The sequence below is a fragment of the Protopterus annectens genome, chromosome 6.part0, assembly GCF_019279795.1.
Source record: "Protopterus annectens isolate FY-2018-M chromosome 6.part0, PAN1.0, whole genome shotgun sequence".
NCBI lineage: Eukaryota > Metazoa > Chordata > Ceratodontiformes > Protopteridae > Protopterus > Protopterus annectens.
Genome location: NC_056737.1, coordinates 264691714 through 264706152, shown reverse-complemented (window position 1 = coordinate 264706152; position 14439 = coordinate 264691714). Strand labels below are relative to the sequence as shown.

Sequence of the window (14439 nt, the reverse complement as noted above, 5' to 3'; positions counted from 1 at the left end):
TATTTGTTACTAAAATTAATTCACATTTGTTTCTTCACTGTTAATAATCTTTGCTCATTTTTTTCAATTTTCTCCTGGACTTTGTACTTTCTGTGATTATTCCGTGTTTGTGAATTGCTCCTGTTTTATTTTTTGTGAATTTCTACACTTGGATTATGCTTGCAAATGGTCTGTTGTGATCAGTGTTACTATCCCAGTAAACTAACTAAATCTTTGTAAAGTACGACCATGCAAATCATAGTCACTTGGCATGTATTTGGTTGGGGCTAAAATCTAGATCAATCTAAGGCAGAACTCATAGCAAAGTGTATTCATTCTGGAGTCTCTGTTCTGTAGAAGGCAGTAATGAGAGATTATATTTTACCTCCTGTATTTCTTCCCCTTAGCTCAGGCAACATTGAGGGGGTAATCCATGTATGTGAAATTTATAATATGAGTAGCAACTCTTCAGCTATTGTGGCTGTTATCAGTGCTACTCCCCTTCCTGATTCTTGACAAAGTCATTGCAAGAATATTATTTAAAAATATTAAGTTAAACAGAGAAACTAGTCAGGTTATGAAGCTATGCTCAAACAGAACAAGGCATTATTGAAATCCTCGAAAATCTGCACTGTCATGGATAATAAAATTCAGTGAAATAGTCCTAAGCTGTATGTAAGGTAAAATGAACAGGGCAGTAGCATATTGCTTTGTTTATTTATTAGAAACAAGTGATTACTCAGAAGGCAGATAAATGTTTACAGTCTGAGAAAAAGACAACAGGAAGCCTAAGAAAATTCGATGAGATAATATTTGCACACATTTCAATAAGTATGCAATCACAGTTTTGACTAGACCAGTATATGAGATCGTTTTATGAAGTATACTTTCCCTCTTTTGTCTTGTAATAGAAAGAAGTTAATTCTTACCGTGATGTGTTTGTGAAGATTGTCGAAGGTAAAAACCTCCAGGAGGGAGATCTGTGTAAGTATTTTTAAATTAGTCTTAACGGGATGCTTCGCAGTCTTCAAAAAGAAATTAGTTTTTGATACCATGCTGTAGATATGTTCAATAATACATATTAAGAAGAAATTGTATGCAGGTATGTCATTTGATTCATTTTTACTGGTTAATAAGTTTGTTGCAGTGTTTGATAAAAAAAGGAAGGCCGCTTTCTCTTGCTTTAACTATAAGTAGATGAAAACAAGGATCAGAATCCCTGAACTACAATCACTGAAAAAACTGACAAAAACTACCTTTTAAAGTGTTTTTTTTTTGCAGAGGGCAAGCCTCCTTGCACCATCTATTGTTGGTGGCAAGCTCCCCACACCCCCTGAACTTATATATACCAACTCTATGGTCTTATCAACTTGAAGAAGAAATCCCCCACCCGAAAGAGAACCCTTCCAGCACAACTCACCAGCAGTGATTGTCTGTGGAGGTACTCTGATCTTTTTCAGTTGAAGCTTGAGCATTTAGTCTTCTTCCACTAGTAGGACAACACCTTCTATGGAAGAAAATTATAAACGCTTTAGCTTTTTACATGAATAGCAATTTTACTTTACAATTTAGAACAGATGGTATTTACAAGAACATATAAAATGTTTAAAATGATCAAATTCAGCTGTGCATGAAAAAAAAAAAAGGAAAATTGATGAAAGATATGGACTATAGGTGAGAAGTTTGGGTTATCATAAATCTGCATGAGATAATGTATCATTTATTGCATGATGTTGCAATTAGTGGTTATAAAGGAGTGTTAACATATTAGTACCAGCCAATGCAGATTGTATAAATCAAAGATGTGTCTATGTGATAAGAAGGGTGTAAAAAAAAAATAAATAAAATAATATATATATATATATATATATATATATATCTATATATATCTATATATATATATATATATGGGTCTACCTGAAAACACCGACACGCAAAAACACCGACAACAAGATAACCGACACCACAAAACCGAAACTTCAAAAACACAAAATTTCACATGCCCGACAAACCACAATCCTGACAATCAACAAAACAAATACCTTTTCCGTAAATCACACACACAACACAAGCACACCAAAAACCTTACAAACCTACACTAAACCTTACATACACAACTATCTATGCACTAACCTTAACCCAAACCCTAACCCTAAGGTCTGTCTGTATCGCACACTCATCTAACCCACGCCCTAACCCTAACTCACTTAACCAGCCCCTAACCCTAAAGTCTGTCACTATCGCACACTTACCTTACCCACACCCTAACCCTAACTCATTTAACCCACCCCTAAACTTAAAGTCTGTCACTATTGCACACTTACCTTACCCGCACCCTGACCCTAACGTTCGTCACTATCACACACTTACCTTAACATGTCAGTGTTGTCAGTGTCGGGATTTTCAATCGTCGGTCATCTCTGCTGTCGATCTTCCAGTATCAGTTATCTCGTTGTCAGCATTGTCAGCGTTCTGTGTTTTCAGGTAGGCCCATATATATATATATATATATATATATATATATATATATATATATATATATATATATATATATATATATATATATTTATATATATAAAAAGTGCTGGAAATGTGTACTTGTGGGGTGCATTTCATTGGAATATAAAACAGATGAAATGAAGAACAACAAAATAATGAAAGAGAAAATGAAGCTGATGACACTATTTATAAATAGACATGATGAAAATTAAAAATATATATAGTATGACTGGCAAAAGGTGAGGATGTGTTGACAGAAGAACTGGATAATACTTCATTCAAGAATAAACATGTTTAGAAAACTGAATGTTGTAGAGAAACAATTACATGGATAGAAGATGATAATACAGTTAATGCAATAAGGGACAGCATGTAACAAATAAAAATATTTGAGGAAAAAATATTAATTGGCATATATAAAGGATATTCTGTGTGTTTTGTTGACAATGTGAGCAGTTTAAAATGATATAAGAGGGTTAATGTTTCTAAAAGTATATGAAAGGATATATGCAAAGATAATGGGTTACAGAAGAAAAAAGAAGGTTAGTGAGAGTGGAACGGGAAAGTGTGGTTATATGGCTTCTATTGTAAGGAAATTTATGTTCTAATAATAAAATAAATAGACTAAAATGGTAGACACGACAGTAATAAAGTTGGGAACAGTAGTAAAAGTAGATGCAAGAACAAGACAATCTCCTGTAAGAATATTTCTTGTATAAGCATCCACTATAAACTCAGGGTGAGTAGAAATACTTAAAAAGCGTAAAACCTATGGTTGTGTTCTTAGTAAAATAATTGTAATGGTTGACTTTATAATAATGTAAACAAGTATAAAGACAAAATGGAAAAAAAATATGAAGAAATGTAAGGGAACTACAGAGTGGAGAGTCAATTTTAGAAGGGAACAGAAACTATACATATAAATTTGATAATACTAAGACAAAAAAACAATTTAATGTTGTTATTAAAAACATTAAAATAAGTAAAAGGTGATAGGTCTGTTGAAGTTTTTTTCTGATGTTGCAGTAATTTGAAGTGTCTCGGGGAAGATGAAGAAAAATGAAGATAAAAGGATTAACTGACTGGAAAAAATAGAAGAAACAGAAGAGATTAAAGATGCATGTGATTTACTATAGAAGGAACATGAACATGTGAAAGAGTTGTATTAATCACAGACACAAAAGTTAGGTAGTATTAGAAGTGAAAGAAAAAATAACAGAAACTGGGAGCTAAGGATCCATTTCACACACATCCAGTTTACTATGCTGATCTGCAGAACAGTTTAAAATTAAAAATCAATACTAATCAAAATTTTGGTGCATTTTCATTGTAGTTTCTAAAGGAGATTTCTTTGTCTCTCTGTGGCTGCCAACAGCATCTTTAAAAACCTACCGAACTAGAACTATTCCAAATTCAAGCAACCCTATTTGGAATGAATCTTTTCATTTCCAGATCCACAATCAAGTCAAGGTAAGGACATCAAGATTGCTAGTATCATTTAACTGTATGATTCTCTTTCAGTTCTATTGATTTAGTATACACGAGGAGGAACAAGGCAGAGGAAGATATTGGCATCAGTATTATTAGCTCCACTTAGCTGTATAATTTGTTTCAGTTTTATTGGTATTATATACAATAGGAGGAAGGTAAGGATACCATTGTTATTAGTAGTGTTGGCATAATGGTTAATACATTCTTATCCTCCCAGAGGCAAGGTGCAGAGTTTGATTCTGACCTCTTGGTTATTGGCTAGATTTGTAATATTCTGCAGACTTGTAGCATAGTATTTACCTATGAAACTACATATTAACCTATTTTGTTATAGTTGTGTCGACTTAAGGCAGGAGAGAAGGGATTCATTTTCCTTGCCACATTACATATAAAACTTGTATTTTGGAGCATTTCTGTGCTCTTCACAGATGTCTGGAAGGACTGACAGAATTAAAAATCAAAACCCTTACCTCACTTAAAGAACTCTATGCTAATATTTTCTGCATTGCCAAGTTTTGCAAGATGGTACCTTATCATTAAGTTAATTCATTTTATAACAGGAGTTAAGTAAATATTGTGAGGGTAGAAAATGATGATGAATAAAGCAACAATGTTAAATAAAGCAGACATTAAACACAAATAATAATGTATTTATTTTGAGAAGTTTTAACATGGGAAGTACACCTGATTAAGATACTTATCCATAAACTCAGATTTTCAAGGAGAGGTCACTGTAATAGTAAATTACAGCATCTATATTTACTCAGCTAGTGATTCCTCTTTGCCCAACCACTTTTCCAAATCTGTTTCCCTTCCCTGCAATAGACAGTGTTGCCCTTGTGCATACAGAGATACCAATGTAGGTGATATCAGTGCAGTCTGTGCTCTGTGCCAAAGTAAATGGACTAGTTTTTTTTTCTTTTCCCTGCAAAGATCATCATGGCCCTGTCAAAAAGTCTTTGAAATACCTGTGAATATTCAGTGAGACTGATAAGCCATGGTGGTGCAGCGGTAGCATTGTTGCCTCACAGCAAGAGGTTCTCCCATTCGATTCTCAGCTGGAACACCTTCTGTGTGGACTCTGCATGTCCTCTCTGCAGTCGAGTGACGTTCAAAAGACATGCATAGAATGGGCGTGCCTTCGTTGAAGGTTGAACTTTGAGCTGGCACCTCGGCACCCGTAAAACACCTACTGCCAATCATTAGTGGACCGGTGTTCCACTTTGGCGACCCCTAACCGGGAAAAGCCAAAAGAAGAACAACTAGATGAATTTCTGTCTGTCTGGTTTATACCTTCCCAGGATTTGATTACGCAATCTGATTAGTATAACTGCCCAAATCATGGGCTGTTGAGAAGTCTGTTCAAAAATATTGTTATCAGAGTGATTCCAGCAGTAAGAATGACATAACTATAGATTAGATGCCCACATTTATGGAAAAAAGATTCATTGACATATAAGAACAATGCTTTGCTGCAGAGGTAGCTAGAGAGCTAAGTTATCATGCCATAATTAAACAATAACTTTGAAAGGCTGGTAATTATTAAGCATCAAAAACTTTGCAGCTATTACTTACTCTGAGGTGTATAGACTTTGACTTTGATTATAGCAGGAAAAACTCAGGAAAGACTGGGATTAAGCAGTTAATGTCTGTTCATGCATCAAGAAGGAAAATACTGTCAGAGTCCTGGCACATGAGATCCACTCGGAGGAGGGCTCAGGATTTCAGCTCTTGTTTCACAGTCATGGAAGACATGCCTCTCTTATAAAATAAATTCACTGTAGCTGGGACACATGTTAGCATGTATCGGTAACATATCTAAGTATGAGTGTAAGTTATTTTTTATAAGACCCGCTGCTTCTACTACAACTATTGGAACTGTCTGGGTATCCTACTTCTACACTGCCCTCATTCCAGTCTGCAAGTACTGGAATTTTATGACTTTGTGTCTTTATGTATGTAGGACACTGTAAATGCTGAGTGTAGCAATTTCAATGATCTATGCTACTTTTGTCTTCCTTTCATGGACTACAATATCTCGTTTTCTTGCATCTGTTTTTTGAACTATTGGTAATGGGTGATCTGATGTGATATAAACTTCATCATTTTCTATAATGCTCTGTGGCTCATGTTTCCAGTGTTTTTCAGCTACTTGTTTTTTCCCTAGTATATGTCAATTTTTTCTCTTTAAAAGTTCCTTTACTTTATTTTCAAAAGTTATTTTACTTTTTTTACATGTAACCACTTTTGCACCCCTATCATCAGCATCTTTATTATGTACACTTTTCATCTTATATATTCTTGTTATTTTTATAAATTCAAAAAACAATGAAACAGTAAGAAGGATGAAATGTGACAGCAATAACTAAAAAAAAATAAATAAATGGGTATAAATCTAAGATAAAAATTAATATGACCTTCAAAGAATAAATTCTCTTCCCACTGAGCCAAAACTATATTGGCATAGCTGTTGACACACGAGGTACTCATCGCTACACCCAGTTGCTGGCGATATTAGTCTTTATTAAAAAGGAAAGCATTATTCTCAAGAATTAACTCTAGAAGCAGGCATATAAAATCTATCTTACAATTGCTGTATTGACATTTATTGCATAGATAAGATATTACACTGTGCTACATGATACCAAGCAGTTTTTAAAAGATCTATATGCTCATCTTATTGTTATGCAGGACTCTACATGACATTGCTGTTTGATGGCTTCCCTAGATGTTAATTCTCTTTTTACGGTAATTCTGCATATTTGAGGGATAGATGTTGTAAGATCTTATCTATGCAATAAAAGTGAATACAGTAATACTAAGATAGTAATACTAAGATAAATTTTATATGCCTGCTTCTATAGTTAATTCTTGAGATTCGTAGATCAATGTGTGTGTATGTACATTTAAGAAGCTATCCAAGGGCTTAAGCAAGTGTATAAATGCTGAGCATGTGTGAGTCTGACTGCGATTTTGTAGCTAGCTGTTGAGATGTAAGCATGTATATATGTAAGGTCTGTCTGTTTGCTAGTTTGTGTATATATTTTGATGCTGCTTTCCATCCTGATGTGTTTCTATATATTAAAGCATCTAAATGAAATACCCCACCTATTTGTCATCTATGTTAGAAAAGGACGCGCAACATGGTGTCAGAAGTGGCTTGTCTAAAGGACATGGTGTTAGAGGTGGTATGGGTAAAACGACTTAAGTCACTTGGTTGGAACTGGTGGACTATACAAGAGTGAATTGTCCCTACTTTGCAAAACAGAAAATAAATGAATTTCAGATATTAAAACTTGCTCAGCACTATTTCTTATTCACAAAATATGAAACAAGGCATACAGAATGCTGTGAACAATATTTGCATAAATCGATCTATACGATCATCATCATCTTCTTTCGGCTGTTCCCGTTAGGGGTCACCACAGCAGATCACCTGTTTCCATTTCTTCCTGTCCTCTGCATCTTGCTCTGTCACACCAACCACCTGCATGTCCTCTCTCACCACATCCATAAACCTTATCTTAGGCCTTCCTCTTTTCCTGTTACCTGGTAGCTTCATCCTTAGCATCTTTTTCCCAATATACTCCGCATCCCTCCTCAGCACATGTCCAAACCAATGTAATCTTGCCTCTCTGGCTTTGTCTCCAAACCTTCCAACCTGGGCTGACCCTCTAATATACTTATTCCTAATCCTGTCCACCCTCATGACACCCAGTGCAAATCTTAACATCTTTAACTCTGCCACATCCAGCTCAAACTCCTGCCTTTTTGTCAATGCCACTGTCTCCAACCCATATAACATAGCTGGTCTCACTACCTTCTTGAAGACCTTCCCTTTCACTCTTACAGGTACTCGTCTGTCACAAATCACTCCTGACACTCTTCTCCAACCAATCCATCCTGCCTCACCTCTCTTCCACACTCACAGTTACTCTGAACTATTGACCTCAAGTATTTAAACTGATCCACCTTCACCACCTCTGCTCCTTGCATCCTCACCATACTTCTATCCTCCCTCTCATTCATACACATATAATTCTGTCTTAGTCCTGCTGACCTTCATTCCTCTTCTCTCTAGAGCATATCTCCATCTCTCCAGGGTCTCCTCCACCTGTTCCCTACTCTCACTACAGATCACAATGTCATCTGCAAACATCATAGTCCATGAGGACTCCTGTCTGATCTCGTCTGTCAACCTGTCCATCATCATTGCAAATAAGAAAGGGCTCAGAGCTGATCCTTGATGTAACCCCACCTCCACCTTAAATCCATCTGTCACTCCCACCGCAGACCTCACCACTGTCACACTACCCTCGTACATATCCTGTACCACTCTTACATACTTCCCTGACACTCCTGACTTCCTCATACAATACCACAACTTCTCTCTAGGCACCCTGTCATATGCTTTCTCTAAGTCTACAAAAACACAATGCAACTCCTTCTGACATTCTCTGTACTTCTCCATCAACACTCTCAGAGCAAACATCACATCTGTAGTGCTCTTTCCCGGCATGAAACCATACTGCTGTTCACTAATCATCACGTCCCTTCTTAACCTAGCTTCCACTACTCTTTCCCATAACTTCATGCTGTGACTGATCAATTTAATCCCTCTGTAGTTACTACAGCTCTGCACATCACCCTTATTCTTAAAAATCGGTACCAAAACACATTTTCTCCATTCCTCAGGCATCCTCTCACTTTCTAAGATTTCATTAAACAATCTGGTTAAAAACTCCACTGCCATTTCACCTAAACACCTCCATGCTTCCACAGGTATGTCATCTGGGCCAACAGCCTTTCCATTCTTCATTCTCTTCATAGCTATCCTTAACTTCCTCCCTGCTAATCCATTGTACTTCATGATTCACTATCCCTATATCATCCAACCTTCTCTCCCTCTCATTCTCTTCATTCATCAACCCCTCAAAGTACTCTTTCCATCTCCTCAACACACTCTCCTTGCTTGTATATTTCCCTCATTATCCTTTATCACCTTTACCTGCTGCACATCTTTCCTAGCTTGGTCCCTCTGTCTAGCCAATCAGTACAGGTCCTTTTCTCCCTCCTTAGTGTCCAACCTTTCATACAAGTCTTCATATGCCTTATCCTTAGCCTTCGCCACCTCTCTCTTTGCCCTGCACCTCATCTCCTTATACTCCTGTCTACTTTCTTCATCTCTAGGACAATCCCACTTCTTCTTTGCCAACCTCTTTGGCTGTATACTCTTCTGTACTTCCTCATTCCACCACCATGTCTCCTTGTTGTCCTTCCTCTGTCCTGATGTGATACCAAGCACCTTTCTAGCAGTCTCCCTTACTAGCTCTGCTGTAGTTACCCAGCTGTTTGGTAACTCTTCACTGCCACCCAGTGCCTTAACTCATCCCTGAACTCCACCTCACAATTACCCTTTTTCATTTTCCACCATTTGATCCTTGGTGTTGCCCTTACACTCCTCCTCCTCTTCTTGGTCACCAACGTCATCCTACAAACCACCATCCTATGCTGCCTAACTACATTTTCTCCGGTCACCACTTTATAGTCTCCAATCTCCTTCAAACTGGCCCTCCTACATAAGATATAATCCACCTGTTTGCATCTTCCTCCACTCTTATATGTTACCCTATGCTCCTCCCTCTTATTAAAATACGTATTCACCACAGCCATGCCCATCCTTTTCGCAAAATCCACTACCATCTGACCTTCTGCATTCCTTTGTTTAACACCATACCTACCCATCACTTCCTCATCCCCACTGTTTCCTTCACCAACATGCCCATTGAAATCTGCTTCAATCACCACTCTCTCACCCCTGGGTACAGTCATCACCACTTCATCCAATTCACTCCAAAATTTTTCTTTCTCATCCATTGCACACTCAACTTGTGGAGCATATGCACTAACAACATTAATCATTACACCATCAATTTCCAGCTTCATAAACATCACTCTATCCGACACCCTTTTCACCTCCAAGACACTCTTACTGTTCCTTCAGAATAACTCCTACGCCATTTCTCCTCCCATCCACACCATGATAAAACAATTTGAACCCACCTCCAATACACCTAACCTTACTCCCCTTCCATCTGGTCTCTTGCACAAACAATAACCTTCCTTCTGTTCATCATATCAGCTAGCTCACTCCCTATACCAGTCATACTGCCAACATTCAAAGTTCTGACCCTCAGTACCACAGTCCTAGCCTTTCTCCTCTCTTCCTGCCTTCGGCCATGCCTTGCACCTCTTCTCCTCCTTTGGCCAACATAATAAAGTATCTGTATGATATTGATAAAAAATATTTGGATTACTACAGAAAATGTCTGAAATAAAGTCCAAATTGCATAAAATGAATAAAATAAAGGGAAACAACAGCATTTTTCAATACATGCTTAGTGAATTCATATTTTTTGTATTAATCAAAGATATATGAGTTATTAGAAGTGTATAAAGTGTTTGTATGTTTGTGCAGTATTATAGTAAAGTTATTTCGCAGAATACATCCATTTCAGAGTATATTTCGCAAAGTACAGTATTTCAAAGAGTTTAGTGTGCATTTGAATGTTATTACAAGCTTACAGAACAGTTTATTTGTACATAATTACAAGGGACATATTTTCAGTGTGCTTGTGTACATAGTTTGTGAGCATGGCAGACGGACTTCAAAAACCCAGTACACTTGTGTTGACAGTAATTTTGCTAAGAACTGGAGAGTGTTTGAACATGAGTATGATATTTTCATACAGGATACATTTTCTGATAAAGATAACCATACAAAGGCATTTATTCTGCTTAATTTAGCTGGGTCAGAAGCCATAGAAAGGGAACATTCATTTGTGCATGCACCTGCTATCTATACAGGAGAGGGGGAAAACTGTCATATTGTTGTACAGGCTGAGTCAAGGGAGGATCCAGAGTACTTAAAATATAAATTTAGAGAAATGTGTAACCCCCAGACAAATGTTACTATGGAAAGGCACTTATTTTACACAAGGGATCAAAAGCCTGGTGAAACTTTGCAGCATATATAACTGACCTGAGAAATAAGGCTAAAACTTACAGATTTGGTGATTTAGGGATGAGTTGATAAAAGACAGACTTGTGTGAGTATTAAAGATGATGCTGTGAGAAAGATTTGCTTCGTGACAGTGGTTTAACTTTGAATAAGGCCATTGAGATTTGTCAGACACATGAGCTCACAGAAGAGCACAAATATGCTTACAAATGAGAATAGCTCTAGAAGGCACAGTTATAAAGCTAGTCCACAAACTGACGAAACTAGTAAAACCAAAAAAAGGCAGCACGGTGTCACTGTAGGAACTTATTTATTCAAAAAAATAAAGAACCGAGTAAAAGGAATACAATTAGAAATAGTACTAAGCGCTTTCACCCATTATAACCAGGGCATCATCAGAGTCACTCTGATGATGCCCTGGTTATAACGGGTGAAAGCACTTAATAGTATTTCTAATTGTATTCCTTTTACTCGGTTCTTTATTTTTTTGAATAAATAACTTCCTACAGTGACACCGTGCTGCCTTTTTCTGGTTTTGCAGTTATAAAGCTCATGTTAACAGTATGCATCATGTGGTTAAAAGAAACAGGCCCAAGCACTTGGCAACAACTTTAGCCCCTGCAGCACTCACTGGGAAACCCCAGAACTTTCTAGCAAATTCCAGAGTTCACACAGTCTCAGTGAAGCATAAGAGTGAGTCAGCAAACTCAAAGTGTGCGTCCCAACCCACTTTCATTGCCAACTGTCATAATTGTGGTAGAAGTCAAGAATCTAAAAGTGAAAATTGTTTAGCTTTTGGTTAGCAATGCCACATATGCAATAAGTGAAATCATTTCAAAAGATTTTGTAAATCAAAAGTATTACATTCTTTTATTAAGAGGGAACTTTTTAAGAAACAAGCTGATCAGTTAGAGAGCTGCAACCCTACTCTTTATGTTGATGGTGTCAGTGCTTCATGAAACAGTTAATGCAGTAGATTTAAGGGCAAAAAATGAAGCATTTTGTACTGTGTGAATAACTGGCAAACCCATAGAGCTCAAAGTTGATACAGGTTCCAAGTACAATGTTATATCAGCAGAAACATTTATGAGTGTGTGTCATGGTGAAAGGCTTGATTTGGCAATGTGTGTGAAGCTTGTCGCTTATGGAAGTGAAGAAATTCAGACTGAGGGCTCAGTAGTGCTTTCATGTTACTCTGCTGGAAAATGCTATGACTTATTATTTTATGTGGTCAAGAGGCACAACAAGTCATTATTAGGGCTCAGAAACAGTTTGAAAATGGGACTGCTTTCATTTAATAAGGAAGTCCACCAAGTCAAATTAAAAGACCACTACTTTAATTTCACCCAGTACATTTTTCTACCTATGCTGATCTCTTCATAGACAAATTAGGCAAACTTCCAGTTGTGTACTCCATGACATTAGACATAGAGGTCAGTGTAGTTGTTAGGCTAACTCCAAAAGTTCCAATAGCCAGGCAGGACAGAGTCAAAGCTAAAATGGTGAGACAAGGTGTGATTTGTCCAGTTGTAACTCCAACTGAATGGGTATCTCCCATGGTGGTAGCTCATAAGAAAAGCTCAGATGACATCAGAATATGTTTATATCTAATACACCCAAATTAAAAATAACTTGGTAAACAGATATAACCAGGCTGTAATACAAAATGGATTGTTTTATTTAATTGAACAAAGTTATTAAGCGCTTTCGGCTATGCACAGCTTGGCCTTCATCAGAATACATTTCCTTACAAAAATAACTTCCTTAAATAAAAAATACTAACCAATCACAGACATAAATCAATTAAAAAGTCTGGTTTATACATTCAAATTTCATCACTTGATTTCAGTATGTTTCATGTTTTGTTTTCCCTTTCCTGCAAAACTTGGACAATGGAAATGCTTTCATTTAAACCAGGGGGGAACATTGCTGCTGTTCTAAATTCCCATTGTGTTTCTTTTTTCTTTAAAAGATTTTTTTCAGTCACCCCCCACCCCAAGGATTTGATTTAACTCGCTCTACAATTCCAAATGTAAATTTAATAAAGGAGTGACATACTTCAGAATGTTTGTATGATGCACTTGTTGTTTTTTTGTTTTTGATATCATTATCAGTAAGAAGTATGGGCACTAGACCCTGCGGAATGTGTAAACAATGTTGTTTTATACACAAAGAGAACTCAGTAGTCTTAGACAATAGGATGAAAAGCAGAGGAGTATTTGCAAAAGGGAACTGCATGAGTAAAGGGGTTGTGTATTATAGCAATAACCCACACCTGGGTGTGGGTAATGCGGGATTTACCCATGGTTGGCATGGTTTGGTCGAGGCAAGCCCGAGGACCAAACAAAGACAACCGTGGGTAAATCCGCATTACCCACACCCAGAAGTGGTTATTGCTATATTATGACATTATTTAAGAAAAGAAACAATTACTTTTCTTAAATAATGGCATTGTATAATGCCTCTCTGCTGCCCTTCCGCAGCTGTCTGGTATCCGCGGCAATTCTGATGTACTGCGCATGCCTCGCAGTACATCAGAGTTGTAACCAAAAGCAATGGAGAAAGCAAGATCTCCGTTGCTTTTTACTTTTTGCTATGTTAAATGGGTTTAACATAGCGAGACAGCTTTAAAGTAAGCAACAGAGATGTCTGTTACTTATTTTAAAGCTGTCTCGCTATGTTAAACCCATTTAACATAGCGAGACAGGTTTAAAAAAAAAGCAACGGAGAAAGCAAGATCTCCATTGCTTTTTACACTCTGTGTCGCTATGTTAAAGGAGTTTAACATAGCGCGACAGCTTTAAAAAAAGCAACGGAGATCTCCGTTGCTTTTTTTAAGCCTGTGTCACTATGTTAAACTCTTTTAACATAGCGAGACAGTGTTTTAAAGAAAGACTTATACTAATGGAAAAAGTCCGGGCGACCGGACCTTTTTCCATTAGTATAAGTCGATTTACAACGTGCACGCTGGCCAATCAGCGTGCACGTTTTGGAATATTAATGGGGGGTCATGGTATAATTAGCTGTTTGCAACTCCCGTTCAGCATCCTATTTGGGAAAGACAGAACGGGCACTCAAAAACCAGACTTTTTAATTATGTTTGAATATACATTTGTTTTAAGTATAAAGTGTTAGAATATAGATTAATAATACTCATTTTAAATGAGTGAATGGGCAGTGTAGTGTTTGTGTATCAATTAGATAATTTATTTATGTCTGTGATTGGTTAGTATTTTTTATTTAAGGAAGTTGTTTCTGTAAGGAAATGTATTCTGATGAAGGCTACGCTGTGCATAGACGAAAACGCTTAATAACTTTGTTCAATGAAATAAAATAACTCATTTTGTATTACAGCCTGGTACTGTTTACCAAGACATCAGAATATGTATTGATCCACAAGATTTGAACAAGGCATTTAAAAGACCTCATTATTCAATGCACACAGTCAA

General features: G+C 36.9%; 1 protein-coding gene across 1 annotated transcript in view; it reads left to right on the top strand.

The window, feature by feature from the left end:
• Positions 1-345: 345 nt before the first annotated feature.
• Positions 346-14439, top strand: part of LOC122803821 (cytosolic phospholipase A2 zeta-like) — a 620934-nt gene continuing 606840 nt past the window's right edge. Inside the window, exons 1-3 of the mRNA XM_044073506.1 lie at positions 346-414; positions 891-963; positions 3812-3948. Coding sequence (XP_043929441.1) covers positions 346-414; positions 891-963; positions 3812-3948 — 279 coding nt within the window. The remainder of the gene's footprint in view (positions 415-890; positions 964-3811; positions 3949-14439) is intronic.